At 44.6% G+C, this 23,548-nt stretch overlaps 2 protein-coding genes across 2 annotated transcripts in view; both read right to left on the reverse strand.

Annotated features, from left to right (window-relative positions):
• CC2D1B (coiled-coil and C2 domain containing 1B) overlaps positions 1-12,520 on the reverse strand; it is a 36,332-nt gene extending 23,812 nt beyond the window's left edge. The window contains exons 1-5 of the mRNA XM_018552458.1: positions 12,454-12,520; positions 7,046-7,174; positions 6,521-6,650; positions 3,255-3,361; positions 3,022-3,171 (exon numbers count right to left, since the gene is read on the reverse strand). Coding sequence (XP_018407960.1) covers positions 3,022-3,171; positions 3,255-3,361; positions 6,521-6,650; positions 7,046-7,114 — 456 coding nt within the window. The 5' untranslated portion in view covers positions 7,115-7,174; positions 12,454-12,520. The remainder of the gene's footprint in view (positions 1-3,021; positions 3,172-3,254; positions 3,362-6,520; positions 6,651-7,045; positions 7,175-12,453) is intronic.
• Positions 12,521-15,159: 2,639 nt separating this feature from the next.
• ORC1 (origin recognition complex subunit 1) overlaps positions 15,160-23,548 on the reverse strand; it is a 25,089-nt gene continuing 16,700 nt past the window's right edge. Inside the window, exons 12-18 of the mRNA XM_018552462.1 lie at positions 22,702-22,873; positions 22,460-22,567; positions 21,498-21,647; positions 20,960-21,079; positions 19,152-19,318; positions 17,371-17,458; positions 15,160-15,520 (exon numbers count right to left, since the gene is read on the reverse strand). Of these exons, the coding sequence (XP_018407964.1) occupies positions 15,326-15,520; positions 17,371-17,458; positions 19,152-19,318; positions 20,960-21,079; positions 21,498-21,647; positions 22,460-22,567; positions 22,702-22,873 (1,000 nt within the window). The 3' untranslated portion in view covers positions 15,160-15,325. The remainder of the gene's footprint in view (positions 15,521-17,370; positions 17,459-19,151; positions 19,319-20,959; positions 21,080-21,497; positions 21,648-22,459; positions 22,568-22,701; positions 22,874-23,548) is intronic.

Genomic DNA, 23,548 nt, shown 5'->3' on the forward strand with positions numbered 1-23,548 from the left:
TATATATACACAGTATATATACACACACACACACACACACACACACACGTCTACACATTGACATGCTCTGATAACCTACATGGGTCAAAACATATCAGGCAGAGGGGTAGAGAAGGTACCTGAACATGTGGAAGCATGCTGAGATGGTAAGATTACTGCCATCAGCTGACTCGTGCTCTGTGCCCTCCAGTATTACTTTAGAATCTTCTAATAGACAAATATAAAAACCTAGAAAACCTAAAATAGCCAGAGAGAGAACGTCTGTCCCAGCAATCCCAGCCTGTGGCAGTGCGAGTTCTACAGTGCGAGTGAGGGAACGTATTGAAAGAGTATGACTGGTAGAAATAAAATCAAAGGGGCGCGGGAGAGACGAGTGGAGGTAGCAGAGAACAGTGCATGCTCTGTCTCACCATGCAGGGAGTGGTCGGGCCGGCTGCAGTCAGTGGGAAAAACCGTTACCACAGCCAAGTCTGGATTTTATGCGTAAACCAATTCAAACTATAAACAGAAATATTAAAAATAACCCGGGAATCAGAAAATAAATGTAAGACTTTAATCAGACTAAACCAATAAAATACACAGATGCACAGTTGTACTCACATATTAGAGGGACATTGTCATTTTTGTCTTTCAGCCTTCATTTTAATAAACTGTTCATATGAACATCTAACACGTTTTGAAAAAGAATCTGTATTTCTATTCTAGCTATTTTTGGAGGCAGCCATATACATCTGGAAAAAAAAAAAAAAGAAGTATTGTTCCTATCTGGACCACTGCTGGAGAAAATGATCTCTTTTTGACAAAACCTTACCCATGGGGACACAGACAGCAAAATCATTTTATTTGTTGTCAGCATTAGATGTTTTTCAGGCTTCTTTACTTTATTTTCACCTGGTGATTCTGCCAGTAACACACTTCCTGTCCTAGGGTGACAACGCTCACCATCATACAGTATCAATTAGGGATGCACCGATACCAGTATTTCGGTATCGAGTACCGATATTTTTTTTCCGATACTCACCGATAACGAGTACCAATGCCGTGTGCTCAGATTATCAGGAAGTCAGGTGGCACATCATGACCCGTCGCCCGTCTTCCCGATTGCCTGTGAAGCTGGTGTTCTATTGAAAGAACACCGCCTTCACTTGCCGAGGCTGCCTAGCTTTATGACCAATCAGGAAGCCGGGACGTGAGTCATGACGTGCTGCCCGGCTTCCTGATTGGTTATGAAGCCAGGCTGCTTACCAACAAGTGAAGCTGGCTTCCTAGCCAATCAGGAAGTCGGGCGGCACGCCATGACCCGTCTCTCGGCTTCCTGATTGGCTAGGAAGCCAACTTCACTTGCTCCTAGGCAGCCTGGCTTCCTTACTATCAGGAAGGAGAGTCATGACGTGCTGCCCGGCTTCCTGATTGGTTAGGAAGCCAGGCTGCCTAGCAACAAGTGAAGCCGGCTTCCTAGGCAACCAGGAGGTCGGCTCCATGCTCCCTAGGCACTTGCAGTCAGAGGGAGATCTCCCTCTGACCTAAAGTTCTGGTTTCAGAAGCAAGTATCGGAGCATTTGGGCGAGTACGAATACTCGCCCAAATACTCAGTAACGGTATTGGTTAATCCCTAGCATCTATGAAGAAACCGCGTTGTCACCCTAAGACAAGACTACAGAACACCCCCTCCCCTCTTCTCCTTAACAGAGGAAAGGGGCTCTATAGTCTTCAGGGATAGTTAGGAATTATGTACCCAATACACATGCTGAAAGCACAGGATGTTATTAGTTGACAATGATTCAGCAGGATTTCTGGCACTTACCAAACCGCTATAACAAAACATTTTCAATGTTATATTTAACAGTCAAATGGACCAAATAAGTTAACTCCACTATTAGGGTTAACATACCCTTTAAGCTGTACAGAAGGTAAAAGATGCACACACTATATGGGCAAACATTTTTGGACCCGTGACTATCACACTTATACCAGCCTGATGGACATTCCATTCCAAAACCAAGGGTATTACTATTGAGTTGACCTGCCTTTTGTGGCTATAACAGTCTCTGCCCTAGGAAGGCTTTCCACAAGATTTTGGATTGGGAATAGGAATTTGTGTCCATTCAGCCAAAGTGCTAGTGTGAGCTTAGGTACTAATGTTGGAGAATTGGCATTCCAGTTCTCATCAAAGTGTTCAGCACGTCAGGACTCTGCCCTTGCCACATGAGTTTCCACTCACTAGAAAGGTCAAACCATGTCTTTATGGAGCTACCATTGTGTACAGGGGCACAGTCACGCCTGAACAGAAGCAGGCCTTCCCCAATTTGTTGCCACATGGCTGAAGTGCACAACGGTCTAAAAAGTCTTTGTATGTTGTATCAGTACCCTTTATCGGAAACGCCTGAACTCGGTAATTTGGAGGGGTATCCACAAACCTTCAGCCATACAGGTAGGTGTGATGGTCAGGTGTTCTCAAACATTCGACCATATTGTTTACGTCATTATTTAGTTGCTTTTTAGTGTAAATGTGACAGAACTAATCCATGGACCTTTTAGTGTGTGAAAACAGGCTTGAAGTGTGACAGAAGCAAAGACGGGGTACTGAGTGTGATGGCTCAGCAGACCATGTTATCACATGTCTGGATCTCTATGACAAATATACTATTGAGTAGAGATTATTAAAATGCAGACAGAGGTTACACACAAACAAATGCAATTATGTATTACAAATATAATTAAATATATTTTAAATGAAACTAGTGTAAGTACCTGAAATTTACATATACAGTACACACACACAGTGTGTTTGTGTATAAATATATATATATATTATATATACATATATATATAGATCTATATATATAAAATGTTACATATATACTTATAATATAGTGTATTTATGTGTTTGCCAATGTTCAGATTTAAATGCTTCCGACCTGCTGACAAAATAATAGAACTGAATAGACATTTATAGATACCTCCCCTAATAACCCATCACTCTCAGCCCAGCTGAGTGCATCTGTCTGTCCGGTATGTTACCTGAGAGGGAGTTTTGTGGTCCTCAGCTAAAGAGGTAACTTGTTTAGCAGGCTCTGCTTCTTCCACCTGCTGAGGTTCATCTTCTTCGACATCTTGTGTGTCAGTAGGAGACTCTTCCTCTACCGCCCCCATCACTTCCTGCAGCTCAGCCTACAACCACAGAAGTTGACAATATATATATATGTGTACATATAAGCCATTTACTGCTAACTAAAACAGAAAGTCAAACTCACCAGCAAATCGTCCTCATCCTCCAGAACGTCGGCCTCCTCTTCCTCGGCGTCCAGGTCTCTCATACATTCCTGCGCCATCTTCTCTATATGATCCATAGGAAGGGGAGCTGTAGAGATATTTTGAGTGGAAAAGATCAGACTTTTGCTGTGACAGAACCGGTGTGAAAGTCAAGGTCCACTATAAATATTGTATTCTGTTAACTGAACGGGGTTAGAACCCGAAACAATAGTATTCAGTATATAAATTCCTTTTTTTATTTACATGTTTTAAAAAAAATATTTCTCACCACATTTACGAACCAAGCTGTCCAGCAAAAGTGACAATTACACGGATTGAGACAAACTGTAAAATACCGTGGGGTTGCTTACAACAGTCACCTTTTCTTCATATGGCTTAAAAAACAAACAAAAAACTGTTACTGTAACTGTTTCAGGCTGGGTTCACACCATTTTCTGGACCAGATGCGTTTTTGACGCAATCCATTTTTTGTTTGGGCTGTCAGTATGCTCTAAGGTCACTTGCTTGTGCTTCTGAACACTTCTTTGTTTGCGTGTGGAAAGTGGGGAGCAGACATGTATTACCTATATGCAGGCATGATGTTAGTGTTGGCTACAGCAATCCTCAGAGAACGTGCTCCCAGGAGACGTCATTTTTGGGTGCACCCGCTCCTGAGGCTAAGGGAATCAAAGGGTCAGTTTTGGACTCTATATGCAGACCTTTGCTTTGGATCATACAGTTCAGGGTAACGCTCTACAGGTTCCACAAGATATTCTGTATCTACTTCAGCCATCATTATTCCTTTCTTGTGCAAAATCTCCTCTCCTCAACACAGAAAGTCCAATGGTGACGTTATCTGGTAATCTGGATGTGGTGTGAATGGGCCCTAAAAGGCATTAGCTGGAGCTTGGATTTCATTTGTTTCTCTCTTACATAAACTCCCTCTTAAGATGGCCTTACATGGAGGGCGTTTCAGCCAGTTCTTGATGAACTGGCCGAAATTTATTCTTTGGGTGGCCCTGTCGGCAGTCTCCCACCTGAAATCCTGCAATCAGAAAATCAAAGGAGGTGCGTGAAATTGTTGGCCGACAAGGGACGGCTGTAAATCAGCTGCAGTCACTGTTCATTTATCTAACAACGGTGGGTGCCGGCTATCAGAATACAATAGCTGCAGAGGGAGATGTGACCATCCATGCTATTTAGCGTGGCTGGAGGAATCTGTGAGGTATTTTGTGGTCACAGACTTAACAAAATAAATGTACTTGTGTATGGCCAGCATAAGACTTCCCTGAAAACGGGGTGACAATGCTGCTGTGTGATTTCACTGCAGAACAAACAGCATTGTCACTCTGTTAAAGGACGTAAACATCAAAGGAACTGGCAGGATCAGGTAATAAAACTATGTTATTGGGGGGAGTTAGAAAAAAAAAAATAGGATTTTTGTACTCACCGTAAAATCCTTTTCTCTCTGTTCATTGAAGGACACAGGGAACAGATCTAGGATCATGTACTGTAGGGTAATATCGCCACCTGCAGGAGAAGGACGCTAGGCACAAAACTAAAGACCAATTACAGCCTTGGGGCGGCCCCTGCTGGTGGCCAAACCCCCCACCTGCTGACAAGTCTCCAGTAAGTAACAAGCAGTTAGGAGTCCTTCAATGAACGGAGAGAAAAGGATTTTACGGTGAGTACAAAAATATTATTTTCTCTTCCGTTCATTGAAGGACACAGGGAACAGATCTAGGATCATGTACTGTAGGGACGTCACAAAGCAGTACCTGAAGAGGGGTGGGCAGAAAAAAACCAAATAAACTCAACAGAAAACAATCCCCTCAAACGGCCGCCTGCAATATCATGCGCCCCAAACCAGCATCTACCGATGCCAAAGCATCCACCTTATAAAACTTGGCAAAGGTGTGAACAGAAGACCAAGTAGCGGCCTTACAAACTCGAGAAACCGAGGCACCAGGACGGAAGGCCCAAGATGCCTCAACAGCCCTTGTAGAATGGGCCTTAACAGAAAAAGGCAAAACGCCCCCTTAAAGGCATACGCCTGAGAAAACGCGTTGCGAATCCAGCGAGAGATGGCGGCCGAGGAAGCAACCCGACACTCCGAGGACCATCCGCAACAACATAACGGAATCCGACTCGCGGAAGGAAGCTATAGCACCTAATTAAACCCGGAGAGTGCGAACCACATCTATCCTTCCTACGAACGGGCTTCGGACACCAGGACGGTAAAAACAATGTCCACATTGAGATGGAAGATCAAAAACCCCCTCAGGCAGGAAGGACGGTCGAGGTCGTAGGATCACCTTGTCCCGATGCAAGACCAGCAACAGTGAAGTGCAAGACAGAGTCGCTAACCCCAAAACCCTGCGAACGGAGGTGATCGCAACCAAAAAGGCAACCCTTTGAGACAAGGGCAGATCTAGAAAGGAGATTCCCGGAAAAACTAAAGAACCAGGTTCAGATCCCAAGGCGGTAACGGGGATCGGACAGGAGCAATTTGGCACCACAACCAAACAGAACGGCAGGCAGCCCCTGAAGTCCTCCCGCACAGTCCCTGCCCCACATACATACCACCATGCTGGGGAACGCGCACCGTCCTCGCACCACAGCCACCTCCAGCACCCGAGACGTCGGGCCGAATCCACGCGGAGCAAAGAGGTAAGGACGAGTAGGGACAGCGGGTAGAACGCACCCGACCGCAGTCGCGGCGTCGCCAGCCTGTACGGAGTGCTGTGACTGGTCGGGCGAGCCCCCCGGTCATATGCATTCCATTGGGACAAGCCCACAGGCCAATCCGTCGAGACAGAGTTGTCGCAGCCGACCCACCGTAGCAGAGTCTGCATGCGCTCGCCGGCCGCCCAGGGGAGACTACAAGGATCTACCACATCCAGCTTGTCGCCCTGGCAGCACTTGCTAGAAGAATCAGTGAAAAAACAGGAAGAAAGTCAGGTAAGAATACCCGAGAAAAAATTCTTAGCTCCTTACTCCTGACGCTAGGCAAAAAACTGGAGACTTGTCAGCAGGTGGGGGGTTTGGCCACCAGCAGGGGCCGCCCCTAGGCTGTAATTGGTCTTTAGTTTTGTGCCTAGCGTCCTTCTCCTGCAGTTGGCGATATTACCCTACAGTACATGATCCTAGATCTGTTCCCTGTGTCCTTCAATGAACGGAAGAGAAAACTGCTGTGCCAACTCTAGTGACCGACAGCATCATATACAGTATGTCTTTTGGTATTTTGTGAAGCTCTAGCTGTTCTCACCTTTTCCTTTAGGCTTTGCCTTGGGTGTCACTTTCCCACCCATAAGGGCGGCTAGCTCTGCCTCTAGGTCTCCATCATCTGGGATTCCCCTCATCATATCCTCCGGATTGAAGTCTACAAACAGGCCAAGCTAAACACAGGAACAAAGACAAGAGGAAACATGGTCATCAGTCCAATGCCAACAAATCCAAAAACAATTTAAGGAGACGGCTGTTCGGCCATTTCGATGCTGATAGGCCGGGAAGCCATCTTCCCGGCCAATCAGCATTGAGCCAGCTTCCCAGCCAATCAGGAAGCCGGGAGGCGGGTCATTACTCGCCGCCCAGCTTCCTGATCGCACAGGAAGCTGGCTCCATGTTTCCCTACGGCACTGACCGGAAGTTCCGATATCGGGGAAGGTATCGGAGCATTTGGGAGAGTACTCAAATACTTGGTATCGGCACCAATACTAGTATCAGTACTGACTACTATGGTTAGCAATCTCCCTTCAGATGTGTCAGACAAGCATCATATGGGCCCTCTTACCTCTTTGGCGGCAGCTACTCCTTTGCCCTTGGCTGGGGCATTTTTTCTGCCAGGCTTTCTGCCCAGCATTGTGGCTCATGGAAGCTCTGCCCCCAGGCAGGGTGTCGGCGACGTCTGAAGTCAAGCGTCCTGTAAAAAGAGAACAGGTCATTCCAAAGAGTTTAAGCAAAAAGAAGTAAACAGATAAGAAAGCTGTAAATGTAGGTTCCCATGGGCACAGCACCATGGAATAAGAGAAGAGTGTTTTATTATACTGTTCTTATAATGGCAGGTTTATGTACTTTGCTGTTTTCTGCTCATCTGTACCTCAGTTCACACAAGCTGAAACATATTTCCTGAAGAAAGAGCTCAGTGAGAATGTTATTCACGCAGGAAATGAACATGCCGCATTTTTCCGCAGCGAGCTGGATACCACCGCATGCAAATAGACATGAAAGTCACCGGCACTCCACCTGTTCCATAACTTCCACTTTTATTGATGCAAGCCTATCATCACAACGTAAATGATATTTCAGGGCCATATATGGTCCCTTCATCAGGCAAACAATGTGACCGGGTAGCAACGCAGGTCACCGCACAGAAGAACACTGAGGAAGTGAGGGTGGGTGGGGCTTTTAACACCTTCCTACCGGTGTAATGCACATATGCGTCAGCGCAGTGGGTGGGACTAAAAGCCAGCTGCTCACTAGCGCACTCCCAAAAAAGTGATATAACTGTCATTGTATATAATCTGGACCCAGCTGTATGGACTCCTGAGCATGTGACCATTATGACATCCAATCTCAGTGAGCTCATGATCGGGAAGGCCACCTCTGACTTATTACTGGTGTTAAGAGCCCCTTAAAGGGCCACTGAGAATCGGTGGCAAGGGGTTAATCTTCTCTGTGTGTGTTCTGTGCCCATCAGGTCAGACGTGCAGTCTCTCCGTTGGCTGCCATGGTGGAAGAAGTGGAAAAAGTCATACTAACATGGTGCAATGACTGCTTACCTACATCTACATGTGCGTCAGCAGAAGTGTCCCCATGCACACCATACAGCACATAGGCCCTTTAATGCTATAAAATAGCAATGGTGCTCACAGTGATGTCCACGGATGGTGCTGTGCAATTCCAGAGATGATGATAAAGATCAGCAGCACTCACAAATGGAAGAAATCTAGAAGTTCTCTTTATTGTAGAATAACGTCACATGTATCCAATAGCCAACGTTTTGGGACCGCTCAGGGTCCCTTCATCAGGGCAAGCATAATGAACATCGGCTTAGTCACTATGCTTGCCCTGATGAAGGGACCCTGCGCAATCCCGAAACGTTGGCTATTGGATACATGTGACATTATTCTACAATAAAGAGAACTTCTGGATTTCTTCCATTTGTGAGTGCTGCTGATCTTTATCATCACCTTTACCTCTACATGTGGATGACATTAAGTAAAACATCTGCATGACTGAAGTAGAATTATACGTAATAATATAAAGTTTTATTTCTATTGTTCACAAACACGTGACAGAGACACGGCAGGAGAGATGAAAGTAGGTCACACAGACATTTAATCCAGTGAAACTCATACAGGAAGAGGACACAGATACAAAAGCAGGAGGCAGGAGCTGAATCATGAAAGAATGAGGAAATGAAACTGGAAGGAAAAAACATAAAGCGCTTCTCCCAGCTGCATACAAGAACAAATGATTAGCCTGGTTGGTTGCTCCGAGCCATTGCTCTATACTTGCTGCAGTACTGATAAATCAGGCCAATGGTTGGAAAAGATGGATGATATGTATGTTATGACGGTACCAAGGGTGAACAGACATGCATGCACAATCCCGAATGCACCAAACAAACATGACAGCTCAGCTAGCCATCATCTATGTAACGGAGAACATGGGTGGCGATAAATGCTTACAGGAAACCTGGTTAACCATAGAGGTTGCATGGCTGGCAATGACTAGAACCTGGTGGTCACACTGACCCTCCAGCTCCAACACTAAGGAGTCTATTTATTTAAAAAAAATAGATGACATAGCTATTCAACCAGCGAAATCCATTTACATGAGTTTGGTGCCAATTACCTAGCTGTTGTGAGAATGGGGAAGAATCGGATGTTTAAAGGAGAGCTATGAGGTGAGTGATTTCCACTCACCTCATAGTTCTAGCCGACCTGTGACAATGAGACTGTCACAGATCGGCTCAGTAGATCGGGAGGTGAGCGAACATATACCGGCATTCGCTCACCTCTCGATCCTGTCACAGCTCTCTGCCGTGACAGCGGAGGGGCTGGATTCCCCTCTCCGATCTGCCAGCGCTGACTGACGGAACGGACGGGGGAGGGGGCGGGTACAGCTGGCTCTGCCTCTAGATAGGGTGTATGTTTATTTGTGTATGTATATGTCATATTGGGCCCTCACTTACTATGTTTGTGACGTGGGGGTAAAAAGGAATAGGAAACATATGTGTAGATTGTGCAGCTGCATGAGGTCCCCCTGGAATTTAAAGAAGAACTATGAGGCGAGTGCTTTTCACTCACCTCATAGTTCTAGCCGACCTGTGACAATGAGACTGTCACAGGTCGGCTCAGTAGATCGGGAGGTGAGCGAACATATACCGGCGTTCACTCACCTCTCGATCCTGTCACAGCTCTCTGCCGTGACAGGGGGAGGGGCTGGATTCCCCTCTCCGATCTGCCAGCGCTGACTGACGGAACGGACGGGCGAGGGGGCGGGTACAGCTGGCTCTGCCTCTAGATAGGCAGAGCCAGCTGTCACTCACGCAGCTGGGCGGATCTCGACGTCCATGTTTAGATCCGCTCCGGCTGCTCAGTATACCGCAAGCTATAGCTCGCGGTATACTGAGCTTAGGGTAACGGGAGGACGCTAGTTTGTGTCCTCCCGTTACCCTAAGGAGAACTATGGGGAAAAACACTGACCCCATAGTTCTCCTTTAAGCTAGGTTCACACCTGGGCGATCCGAGCCGCGATCATGTTCAATTGCATGGGCGGAATCGTGGCGGGAAACCGCATGATCCGCCCGGGGCGACTGGGGTGCCATTAGAAAATAAGCAATTGGCTGTGGTGGGAGACTATGTGATCGCCCGGCAATCCGTGCGGTTTTAATCAGAGAGTCGCCCCCCACCACAGCCGATCGCGATGGCGGTGCCATTATTTTCTAATGACACCCCAGTTGTGCTGGGCGGATCGCGCAGTTTCCCGTCGCGATTCAGCTTGTGCAATTGAACACAATCGCGGCTAAAAAAAGCTGCACATCATGTGTCTCAATAGAAGGTACCTGTACCTTTTTTTTAGCGATTGCCGCGAGCCTGTAACCCCATTCAAAGCTATAGCGCCGCGTGGAAATCCCTGTGTACACCCGCACACGATCGCACATTCCCCGGGCTCGCGTCTCAGGGTCACTCAGATCTGAACCTAGCCTTAAGTGCCCAAGTCGCTGTCCAATGATTTTCAATGGAGCTGTTCTATTCTACAGCTCCATGTTGCCTGTCGTGCGTCGCTTGTGCAGGACCCTTTTTCCCGTGGATGTCGCGCGATTTTTCTATGTTTGAACCTAAATAGGGACAAAAAAACCCATTAGGGCCTGTTCACACTGGGCCTGTGTGTTAATTTCACGGTTCCGCACAATGCACCTGCCATGCGTTAACAGTGTGCGAGGTGCGTTGCAATTGCATTGCAGACAGGAGGTGCAATGAATAGCAATGCAACGCCCCCGCATTCTTAACGCATGGTAGGTTTGTTACGCGGTACCGTGCTTTAATCAGAGCAGGTGTGCTGAGCAGGACTTTGCTGCATACTTGCTGAGTTCCGTGACTCATAGGTGTCTTCATAACAAATTTGCAGAGCCGTTTGCCTTACAAATCTTGATTATAAATAGACCCCAAAACTTTGTAGAGAACACTGGAGGGAATTACGTAAATGTAACCATTGCTACTATGGACATCCCTGTAGTAGCAATAGTTACATTCACCTGCTAATTTTCTCCAACATCCTCTAATCCCATAATCATTATAGAACATTCAAGCAGAAGAGAAAATAGCCTAAGGCCCCATTCACACTGAGTGACACTTACCTCGAGCGGATCCACACGGCCGGGATAGCGCGACTGTTCAGGCGACCTTCACCGTCGGGCTGCATGCAAAAATATACACATTCCTTTTTTTTTAAAGAAACATTTAATACATATGATAGGATTCTCAGAGACAGGACAGCAGTAATTGCCTGCCGGTTAGTGCTGACTGACTGAAATCCGGGAACGGGCTGGTAAGAGAGAAGTCACTGATTCAAGACATTTACTTTTGTGTGTAAATTTTAGCTTGAGCTATTGAATTCTGTAAACAGGCTTCTTACAGCAATGAAGCACACTGGAAAATCCAGGAAAACATGACAATGAGCCTAAAGAACAACCTGCTGGCTCAAAGAGAAGATACAACATAGAAATATGCTCAATTTTATAATATACAAAAAAACAATAGGTAAAGTTATGACTGTTATATGTAGGTAGGGGGTAGAATCATTAACAGCAGATGATCAGATGCTGTCTGACACTTTCCAGTGCAACTATAATAGGTAGATGTGCGGTGACCCTTGTCTAGTCTGGCTGATTACCTGGCCGATAGATCTTGTCATATTTAAAGGGAAGGGGGGTCTGCTCTGGGTAATGTTATATTTAAAAGGAAGGGGGTGTGCTCTGGGTATATGTCACATATTTAGAGGGAGGGGGGTCTGCGCTGGGTAATGTTATATTTAAAGAGAAGGGGGTGTGCTCTGGGTGTATGTCATATTTAGAGGGAGTGGTCAGCTCTGAGTATATGTTATAGTTAAAGGGGAGAGGGTCACCTCTGGGTATATGTTATGGTTAGCAGGTAGGGTTGCCACCTGTCCAGTATTCACCCGGACAGTCTGGGTTTTGAGCGCTGTGTCCAGGTTTCATGGCAGCAGAAACCCGGATACAAGATGTCAGGCAGACAGGGGCAACCAAAATTAAGATAGGGGCTACTGGCCCCCCATTGAAAATAGTCTCAACTGTGATGCACATGAATGGGCGACACTATTTACATATGAATAAGCCACGACTCCTTCTCCCCCTAAAATGTCTGAGCGTCGCTAGAGTGTTCGGGTTTCGCTTGAAGGAAAAGTGGCAACCCTATTAGCAGGGCTCTGTAATGTTTATGAGTATATGACTGTTTTTGGAGGGAGGCTCTGTTGGGTGAAAACACTAGTGGAAAGGTCAGCTGTGGAGTTGTTGGCAGGGGAGAGAGTCCACCATATGTCCAGTGGTGGGGTGTCAAAGGTTATGGGGTGACAGGTACCCGGTGGGTCAGTGCTGGGGGACACACACATGCAGGGTGACAGGAATGGGGTCCTGGGGTGGGTGCCCGGCGGCAGCCTGTCAGCAGAACTCACCTCAGTACCTGTCAGCGGAGATGACAGCACCGGCGGGTGTCAGGAGGAGCATGGGCTGCTGGGAGGAGCGATCCCGGAAGCAGAGAGCCGCTGTCACACGGCACGTGATCGCAGTCAGGGCGCATGCTCCGCCCGGGTCACGTGCTCACCTGCAGGAATGTGTCATCTAGTGTCACCTGTGTGCGGTCCCCGGCCGGGGCTGAGGAATGGAGGGAGCTGGGGGGGGAGTGCGGCTTCTTCTGACTCTCTGCACTCTTCACATCCTCTGTGTGATTGCGCAATGCTACACTGGCCAACCCGGGCTGAATGACATGTAGTCTGCTGAAGCACTGTGCAAAATAAACAATTGCCACTTGTTTCTTTTATCCTTTGTGACATAAATCACTTCCAGACTCTGCAGCCACCATATTGCACGGATCCTGCGGGACAATCGCGGCCATTGTCTCACGCTGTGTCCACAAGGTGGGCCTACAGGATCCGGGGGTGCTGGAACACTTTGGGGTTCATTTATAAAGTTCACTAGTGCCCCTAGATGGCGCTGATGAGTAGAGGGCACTAGTGTTGTGTGAACAGCTTGGCCTCCCCAGAACCTTTATAAATGAACCCCAAAGCCTTACCGAAGGCCTCATTCACACTGCCGTATAATACGCTGCGCATAGATGCGTGCAGCATTTTTTCCCACATGCAAATAAATGGCTCCATACACATAGCTGCGAATGGAGCTGTACTTTTACGCAGCGTAAAGATGCTCAAAAACAAAATGAAACCGAGATGAGTCCGGGCTCGGAATCTCTGCATATTTTATACGCGTGCGCACATATACACGTAAATATGCAAGTACACGCACAGTACATTAAAGGTTCTATTGAAAATGATGCATTCTGGGATTGCATACAATCTGCGCAAATACGCAATACAAATATGCGTACAATTGTGCTCTTTGTGTGTGAATGAGACCTAAAACTTGCGTTGATGTCAACTTGGAAGGTTTCGCCCACATATACTGTATATTAATGATGGGGCTTATTTTCCTTCTACTGGCCATGGGACTTATTTCATCCTGCAGACAATAGCGATAGGGCTCAATTAAAATAGGGCTTATCATCCCGTTGCAAGTTATTGCCGATGACCTCCTGCAGCCAGTTTGCAGTCACTTATCGACTACATGCACTCCAGTGATGGCTGCATGGTATTTTTCAAACCGAATCTCCCGATTTTGACAACAGTGGACCATGTCTGTTCAATGTGTATCAGTGTGGCCACTTGTAGTCTTCATCGAGTGATCGTGTAACAGACACACAACTTGGGAGATGTATACAGAACATTGCCACCCATAGCAGGAAATGCTTCGAACAAGGGCCTTCATGTCAGGATAACCAGGTGAAAGTTGCAGAATTTAAAGAACTCCGAGGAAAATGTTAACTTTTTTTTGCGCACCTACACAAAAAAGAGCAGTTAACCCTTGCAGTGCAGGGGTAGCCCCACTGCAAGGGATAATAACATTTTGGCCTGAAACCGTAACAAGATGGTTATGTCCTAGATACGGGTTCATGCTAAGCAGCGGCACCCATATACGGTAAATGGCTCAGAACTGACTTTTAGGCCCTGTTCACATGATTTTCAGGTCCTGATCAGGGGCGGATCTGCAGACGCGGTGCTATGTGTTTTGCCGCGTTTTTGATGCGTTCCAGTAAAAAAAATAAAAATGTTTTGCTGGAGTGGGGCTGTCAGTATGTCAGCTGCATTGCAGTGCGTTTTTGACGTGTTTTGCGTTTCCTGACCGTACAAAATGTGACATGCAGTATTTTTTCTGTCGTAACCTGAACGGACTGCGCACGTGAGAACTGTAGCCCATAAAACACATAGGGATACATTTTTAGAGCAGGAGCGTACGGATCAGGTCAGCACAGAAAACGGACGTCGTGTGAATAGGCCCTTAGGGAGAACCAACACACCAAGGCCTCTATCATTGCTCCACTTCCTATTGCTCAGTACGCAGGTCCACCTTAGCCATCCAGGGAATTGTCAGACTTCAGCTTCTCTCAGCTGATATACCTTCCCACCATTTAGCCAAGCTTATCATTGCGCAAATTAAATTTCTACATTTCCCCAATAAAGAGGAGGTTGATGATAACATTAAGGGACTCTCATGGTTGAAAGCACTTGGCCCGGGATGGTTATGCTGATGAGTAAAATCGTGTTACGAAAAAAGGAGACAGCCCCATATGTAAATTAAATGTTTCGAGGGACGTAATCAAATCCAGGAATGTTTTGCAGCTAATATAGTCTTGATATAAACACCTGGGAAGGACCGTTCGCCATTCTCAATACGGACTTCAAAATACTGACGTCGTTAATGGCAGGAAGATTGAAGTGGGTGGTCGCAGATTTGGTCTACAAGAGAGTCAGGCTTTGTGTATGGCCGGTCATTACATAAAGGACATAAAGACGGTTAATGGTGGGACTACAATTCTTCTATAATTTAGGTATACAAAAGAGGAAATGGAGGGGCAGATGGTCTTCTCGGTGTTTAGGGTTTACATCTATTTTAAGAGCCAAGAGGAGCCAGATACATTGGTGAGTTTTCTTCCTATAAGCAAATGAGTTGTCTGGCAGGTCAGAATTCCAATATACAAACACCACCTAAATAAATATACAGCCATTTACTCAGGCAAATATACACAATTTGAAAAGAAAATCACCTGTTAAAACATATACAACGCTTTATTATAAATTAAATAGCATACAACTGGGAGGTAAAACATTTTTAAAACTCTATATACAATAAACATTTGCACTATTATGTGCTTCACATATGAATTATGACCATTCTTAGAGAAGATTTAGCTATACCAATAAATGGTAAAAATGATCACTCCTCCTTGAGGGCGTACATGATGTCATCCTGGCTGATGTTGAGCCTCACTCTTAGGTGCAAGTCATTCCTGCTGGACTCTACCAGAAGGAGGCGAGAGGCTCCGAGTCTTAGACACACAGCCATGGTCTCCGACATTGTGGGGGGCTGCAGTCCTTCAATCCTGCACAGTGCGATATGATGGTGGTATACCTACGTATAAAACATTGTTTGTGAAGTTGGATTAAACAATGGTTCACAAAAAATAAAATAAAAAAAATCACATTTGAATGTCATAATACTTTATTGGCTACTGCAAAACCTGTAACTGGAATGAATTTGAAAGACCCCTATAAAAGAAAGCTTCAAAGTGGAACTCATCTCACAACCAGCGATACAACGTCCCTTGCTGGCCTATGACACCTTCCCCCAGCTTTCTTCCAGGCAAGGGATCTTGAGCCATCTTGTTTGGTCGTGCAATGGTGACGCAAACAGGCACGTTAAAAAAAACCCCAAAAACCTGCTGTTTTTTTTTTTGGGGGGGGGGGGATAATAAGTTCCTAACAGGTGCATCATTGTTCCCTGACATTTGCTGGGTGGAGTCAGGAAAGAGATGCCTCCAACTAAAAACAAAATGGCTGAAAGGGCTCAAAGAATTTTGGAGAGGAGCTTTCAAGTCACAGTAACTACAATTTATTAGATTTATGCTAGTCATGATGATCCCCGGACTTCATCATTGACCTGAAACAAGTATGATATGCGTCAGGTGTGCCTACGTGCGAAAACGACTATTGCGCCTATTGTGGCGCACATGTTAAATATTGCCGCAAATGTCGGAGTGAGAGCAATAATTTTAGAGCCATTAATCACTGATAACACTAAACTGATGAGCAGTGAAAGCATTTTAATCATCGCCTATGGGCGTTTTTTGCGATTTTGCGGCCGCACGCAATTTTAAGGCTTGACATGTTTGGTGTCTATTTACCCGACGTGACCCCAAATTTTATGTTTTACTAAAAATATGGGTAAGAATAAATGTTTTATAACATAACGTAGGGAAACTTTTTTTTTTTTCTATTACATTTATGGTACTTTTTTCATTATACAGTAAAAAAAAACAACACCCCCCAGTGGTGATTATATACCTTCAAAATATCTGTCCCGAAATGTTTTTAACATAAATTGCAAGGTTAGAATTTTAGTTTAGTTAGTTTTAGAATTTCAAGATGCAGGTTTTTTTGGAAAAGTTTAAAGCACTACTCTGGACTCACCATGCACCAAACATTGCTGGATTGGTAAATGATGAATCTGCAGGGAAAAGCGATTAAAAAGTTTAGTACCCAAAGCTGTTTTTTTAATCATTAGGCTGCACTGGGGATTGAATTCCTTCAATTTATGCCCAAGTTCAACTTGAAGAGGTATTACATACTCTGATGTTCACTCAGGACGTCCGGATTAGGACTCTTGGCAATTGTCGTCCTAAATTCACCACACACGCGTTACAATCAGACTGCAACTACTACACAGTGCAAGGGTTTGCCTGATTGGATACACATTGATTGGGTAGGTCCTCACATTACGTAGTTTTGGTAAATCTAAAGTTTATTGTACACAGATTGCACAGAGTGTAACGCGTATGATGGCCCTTCTATTTACATTTTTTTAGTTTTGGATTATGGAATGCTTAAACTCTGTATTTTTCCCTCTTGTATTCATTGGGGAGATTTCACATGCAGTCCAGGAGCCACAGAAGAGGAAATCTATCCAAGGTGATGGAAAATACCCTCAGACAGGTATCCCTGAACAAGAAAAGATCTTTTCCTGTTCTGGCGACAACTGGAAGTCTTTTTTGTTCCTTCTCTGGTGCCAAATGTATAGTTTTACCTCTCCCATTACTTTCTCTCCAGGTTGTATGGTCACCACGACAAAGATGGGAGGTAAATTTCCCTTGTAGGTACACAGTTCTAATCCTTACCGACTATATCCAAAACTAAAATAAACGTTGGGGATGTGTATACTTTAACAAATATTAATTTTAAAAATGAACATAAATCAAAACACACCTGTTGAAAAGTGGCTTCTTCTAGACCAGATCTTCTAAATTCTGAAATGACAGCTCTGAGAAAACACTGCTCCAATACAGAGGCGTTCCTAAGGAGGAAGATTTCACAAGGTAAATCATACAATATGGACAGATCTTATATGACAGTACAAACCAGGTTATTGCTAAAACTGTCAAATCTCCTGTGCTTAGTCAGATCTTCTCTGCACAATCTCCACTAAATGCAGACACCGGTAACTGAAGATCACCATTCATTTTATGGTGAATCCATACATTCTGAAAGGAACTAAGTTTCAGTTTATTCAAGCCCTGATTGGGGGGCGGGGTTGTGTGAACTCCCAAAACACATTGGCTGTTTCACCATACTGACCTTTACAAATAAACTATTATTTTGCACTCAAAAAGTGGTGTTGCCCCAGTCTGTCCTTTTTCCATTTGAATCTACCTTGGACCCCCCCCCCCCCACTCAGGCTTGGAGTGTCTTTGTTTATGTGTAGCAGCCTCTTCAAGAACATCCTGAAGAACAGATTCATTTAAAAAGTGGGCCTCCTAAAGCAGCAAGGATCTAGCGCCTCTTTTCCACCACATATTTGCACATTTCCTGTGCTGTCTCGCTGCCCTCATACTCAGCTGAAACTCAAAACTCCTGTGAAAGTTTAGACTTTCAAAACCCAAATCGTGGCTATATGCATGCTCCCCATGTGACAATGTTCAAGCACTGGCGATTTTACGCTCAGGCAAAACGCTGTATTGGGGTCGTCATGCGCCCCACATTACGTGAAGAACTTGTTTCTTTGATGAGCTTTGACAACATATACGAGCAGTGGGAGAGCATAGGCAAGTATAAATTGATAATGGTTGTTGGCATCAAGCAAACCTATTGCTTTGCCCCATCAAGGGAAATACAGATCTGCCTTAACAAAAATATAGGTGCAGCAGCTCACACACCCATCCCCATGTAATTTTTCACTGGTATGACGACGCATATCTACTGAAATCTGATTGGTGGGTATGGCTAACAGCTTTCCTCATTGTATATTATTACATGCAAGCCAGCATTTTAAAACCTTTGCCATTGGGCTACTCTGTAGATTTCTGTAAAAGGTAAATAAATATGTAGCGGTCAATAGTCTTAGATAAGGTTAAAAAGGGACTGAACACATATAAACAAAGTTTGTCCTTAAAGTGAAACTCTTGGCAGGCAGTTAAATACAAGGTTGAAATATATAACATTTTCAATTGTATTGGATTTGTAGTTCTTTGTAATTCTTTACAACGAGTCTTGTGATTTACATACACTTTCCAGTAAGATAGGAAAGACAGCGAGTCAGCTTTGTCAACCTTGTCCAGTGAGTATTAGCTGACCAAGGAAAGGGTGCTAAACCAGGAGGTAGCAGAGTGATCTTACTAACTAGCAGAAGCACATATATTGACTTCACAAGATTTTTCAGTCTCTGTATACAAGAAGACATCACCCCTTCTTTCCTGACTAGCTGGATTTTTTTTTCTCTTAACCAAGGGCAGGTAATAGCAAAAAAAAAAGAACAAAATAAATGGTTATAGCCAAAAGGGTAAAAGAGGAATAAAGGAAGGTAAAATAGATTTCAAGTGTTTCACAGCTGATCTAGCGTTTGGTAGAGAGCAGTGAAAGAAAAGAGGAAGCAATATAATGCTTCCAATAGCCCCAACAGGTATTGTTAGATAGGATAGTAAGAGGAATGGAAGGGATCACAAAGTGTTTCCACCTGCAGCCTGGAGGATTAATTTTACAATGGTAGGTACCTGACTGCAATGACATAAGGGGAAGAGAACATTTCATCCAAGGCCTGGATAACGTGTGGCATTTTCACCACGGGTGGTTCACCTTTCTTGCTAGTGAACTCACAGATCTCCGTTGACCTGCGACAGATGTCTAGACAGCGACGTGCATCACCAGACAACGCAGCAACCTGCAGATATGGAACAAGAAGCAGCAAACATGTTTACTAGGCAATAGAAAGATTTCTTGTTTCTTCGGTAAAACTAAAATGACTCTACAGCATCTTTAGGCTACATGCATCTTACAACTGCTTGTTTATGGTGTACTAAGAGGTTAAATTAAAGTACATATTAAGCCATTTTTTTTCTAGTTTTGGATAGAGTAAGGAATGGTTAAAAGGTTGATTTTTTATTTTTTTTTGCCTTGTATCCAGTTGATGGGATTTCCCCATACTTTGTGTTTTGAATACAGGACCGAAAGCAAGTGGAAGAGTATAAACAGTGAGGGGAACCCTCATGTTAGATGGCCGTCCCTGTTGGTAGATTTCCCCTCGCCTCCTATTCCAAGGGCAACTGTAAAAGTCTGAACTTCCCATCACCTTCTGTGGTGGTAACAATGGTCAACAGGGCCAATATACATGGTAAATCTCCACAGCGGGAATACAGATGACAGCGATACAAATACCTCACAAGGGATTATACATTCCCTACACCAAGGCCTGTATAAAAGCAGTGTGCACTACAAAGCCTTCAGCAAGTTTCAAGCAGCCTTGTTTAATGCAACCCGCAGCTCCAGTTTGGGGATTTTAAAACACAGATGTGAAGATGTTGCGAGTGCTAAATATACTTTAAACAAGCAGCTAGCAGGATTCAGCAAACTTTCAACAAGCATCAAGTGGTGCTGAAGCTTACTGAAGCTGCTAGCAGCTTGTTTAAAGTGTCATCCAATGCTCCCATCGAGATCTGTGTTTAACAATCCCAAACACAAGCTAAATGGGACTTTAAAAGCATCAATAATGCTTAAACAAAAGGCTCTGCAAATGCCAAATTATAAATGATTTGTATTCCCATGTATAATATACAGCACAATGTACCATCAGCTATAGAGGAATACAAATCCCAGCAATACATTATAGAGTACCATGTGTGGGAAAGTGCAGGCTTACCTGAACAGTCTTCCAGCAACTTGCTTCGGAGATTGGACCTGTGTATCAGCGGCTGTCATCCCCCACGCCTGCTCCTCCGTACTACATCTCCCCGCGTCCCTTGCCGATCGTGGATGGGCAGGAAATGTGAGGCGGGGAGGAGGTGCGGCGTGTGGAGCGTGGATGCGAGCGGGTCTGGCAGCGGCGAGCGCGAGGTGGGGAGGAGGTGCGGCGCACAGTGTGTGGAGCTGTGAACGGGGCCAACTGATCGGAAGCCGATTAATCGATTAATGAAAAAGTTGACAACTTTTTCAATAATCGATTATAATCGATTATGTCGATTAGTTGTTGCAGCCCTAGATGCTAAATCTTGAAGGATGTAACTTATGCTCTTACATACACGGTATATTTATTATAACATCACTAGATAGTATAATGTAGCATTCATCTGATTTTCTTTTAAATGCAAAGTTCATAACATGACTTGGATCCCCCCCTTAAATAAACACTAAATGTTAATAACCTTCACACACAAAACAGGAATAAATTTGCCATCAGGTCAGACCCCTATGTGATAGCAATTTTTAGAAAGTATATGTTTTGGGGGGTTTCAAGTATTCTTCAGGCCTAACACATGCATTTAATGTGTGCAAAATGTCTCTGGCAGTCAAAGGGTTAAGCTTCTACCTTTCTGGCAACAAGCTGAATGGCATCATCATCAAATGCCTTGACGTGGTTCAGACGAGAGGTGATTATCTGTTGCAGTTGTTTATGAGTGTACGGCTGGAATGACATTCTTGTGAGACCCTGTAAGCGAAGCAAATAACAGTAAATAGGCAAAATGTTAAACTATTAACACATGTTTTATATAAACAGCTCATGCTATGTTCTTTGTTGTCCCTGACATTTGGTAAAAAGAATGTGAATGTACATCAGTCTTTGTTAAATGCAGATTGACGAGGCTTGTGTCAAAGGGCTTTGGGCTTACGTTGATGGCATCAGTTTAGGATTATTCAGAATTTACTGACATTTGATCTGCCATTGTCCTCTTCAAGCAGATTTTCCACTCCCATAGATTTGTATGGGAAATCAAAACCCACATGAAGCAAACAAAAGTCAGTTGACACAGGCCATTATTTCAAGATCTAGAGTTCTCCTTCTAAAGAAGATGACAGTAAATGCCGTCCATGACTATCTGGTAGAACAGTTCAGCAGCTACTCTTACCAGCCTGCTGGCTACCCGATTCATCATTATCCTCTCTGGCAGATCCATGGTGTTTGCGATGGCCAATACAATCAGTTTTGCTTGTTTCCGAGTGGGCCAGTCAAACAAACTGTACAAAACATTCTGCTTTCTGGTCCAAAGAAGGTCCAACTGGAAAAGAAGAATAAACACATTAGTTGTCATTTATCAATTCTTTGAAGAGCTAGGCAATGATAAACAGGGGCAGTGAGGCAGAGCTAAGAAAAATGAGATAAGTTTATTATACTTGGGCAGCTTTATTCATAAATTCCTCCTCAGCTGCTCTGAAGTAGCACTGCAACAGAATGAAAGCTGACACCGACTAGTTAATTGTGCGTTTGTTTTGACCTATTTCACATTTAGGAGTATCTGTCTTCTCCAGTGGTAAATGTGTCGCAGACAGGTGCAAATTTGTCTTGGTTTGTTGCTCAGGATTACAGTCACAGGGGTCACAAATACATATAAAAACAGTTGTTTGCATTTAAATGAGTCTCCAATTGCTTGATAAATGTTTCCCGCTGATTCCTAACCTGAAGAAACCTTATGGTTCGGATTGGCTACAGATGAGCCCTTCTAGACATAGCACAACCACTCAGACTGCATTTTTAACCTCTGTGGACCAGCCACAGAAATGTTTGAACCACCAGGCCACAGAAACAAACTTTATATGGGTTTAAGAAGACCCAAGGCACTCAATGATTGCCCAAGCCAGGTATGTCTCATTTTCATCTGATGCAAGTGGTATAGTCAATGTGGATTTATCCATTTAAATGCAGCTTTTATTCTATGACAAAGATATTGTATTGGTGGTGTGCTAATCATCAAAGGCTGCACCCATATGAAGAATTTATTCCTGCTATCCAGAACAGAGAATCACATTAACAGGCCACCACTGGCACAAAGGCTAAATGTAGCACGTTTCTATTAGCATGCATTGCCATTACCTCGTCTACCAGCAATACAGTGGTCTCCCTTTTGGAGGCAGGCGTGCTGAATCTCTTCTCCAGTAGAGCAGCAGCATGGTCTGCAGTTGCTTTCTGGCCAGTCAAGAGCTGAATGGAATATAGATAACATGAATATCACATACACAGAGCAATACTAACGGACAACTGCTTGCTAATTTTTTTTTTTTTTTAACACAGTTGGCTATGTAGCTTGGGCCTTTGCAGTGGCAGAATTCTCTCACCTTCAGGATTTGCACATAAGCCTGATGAGGATCTGTCAACTTCATGCCATTGATCTCAATGTACTGGAAAGATGGCAGCTCATCTTCATCTGCAGCCTGCTGCAGATTCCGGATCACCTCATGCACTGTGGCAGTTTTCCCTGTGCCGGGTACGCCAGATATGTACATGCACCTAGAGAGTGCACACAGGAAACATGGTCTTATTTTAGGACTTATTAGCACTTTGAAGAGCTCAGTGCTTGGCACATGCAACGTTAGCTACTTAGCTAATGAAAAAGCATCTCTATTGGCTACAAACAAAATGTTTGACGATGCAGACAAAGACCAATGGTTCCATGTGCTATAAAGTTAGGTTGGTTGGAAACTGGAGATTTTTACATTGCACTCCTTCCCACTATGGTTTTAGGCCTTTCACTCAATGGTGTCAAAATGAATGACACTTGGGGTGGAATGGGTGTACGGAACATAATTACTCAATACAACGTAACTGCTAAGCAAAGTGTTGGCTTTAATCCACAGTAAAATAAACAAGGGCTACAACGTCTGCCTAATGCTAAAGGTTCATTTTATCTGCATGACTCCTGGGTATAGACCAGTGCTTCTTAAAGTGTGGGTCGCGACCCCGTATGGGGTCCCGCAAGTGAACAGGGGGGTCGCGATCAGAGTACCCGGCCAGGACCGCCATCAGGGGGGTATGGCCGGTACTTGTGTGAGGGGCCTAGGTGGCCGAGGAGGTCTGGGCACCAAGCCAGATTGTTTTATTTCCGTTTACTGTATAATTTGCAGTGTAGTGTAGTTTCTAAGGTTGCGGCAGTGACTGGTGCTGGAGGGGGGGACTGTTGAGAAG

The sequence above is a fragment of the Nanorana parkeri genome, unplaced genomic scaffold (genome assembly GCF_000935625.1).
Source record: "Nanorana parkeri isolate BGI_ZX_2015 unplaced genomic scaffold, ASM93562v1 scaffold89, whole genome shotgun sequence".
In the NCBI taxonomy this organism is placed as follows: Eukaryota; Metazoa; Chordata; class Amphibia; order Anura; family Dicroglossidae; genus Nanorana; species Nanorana parkeri.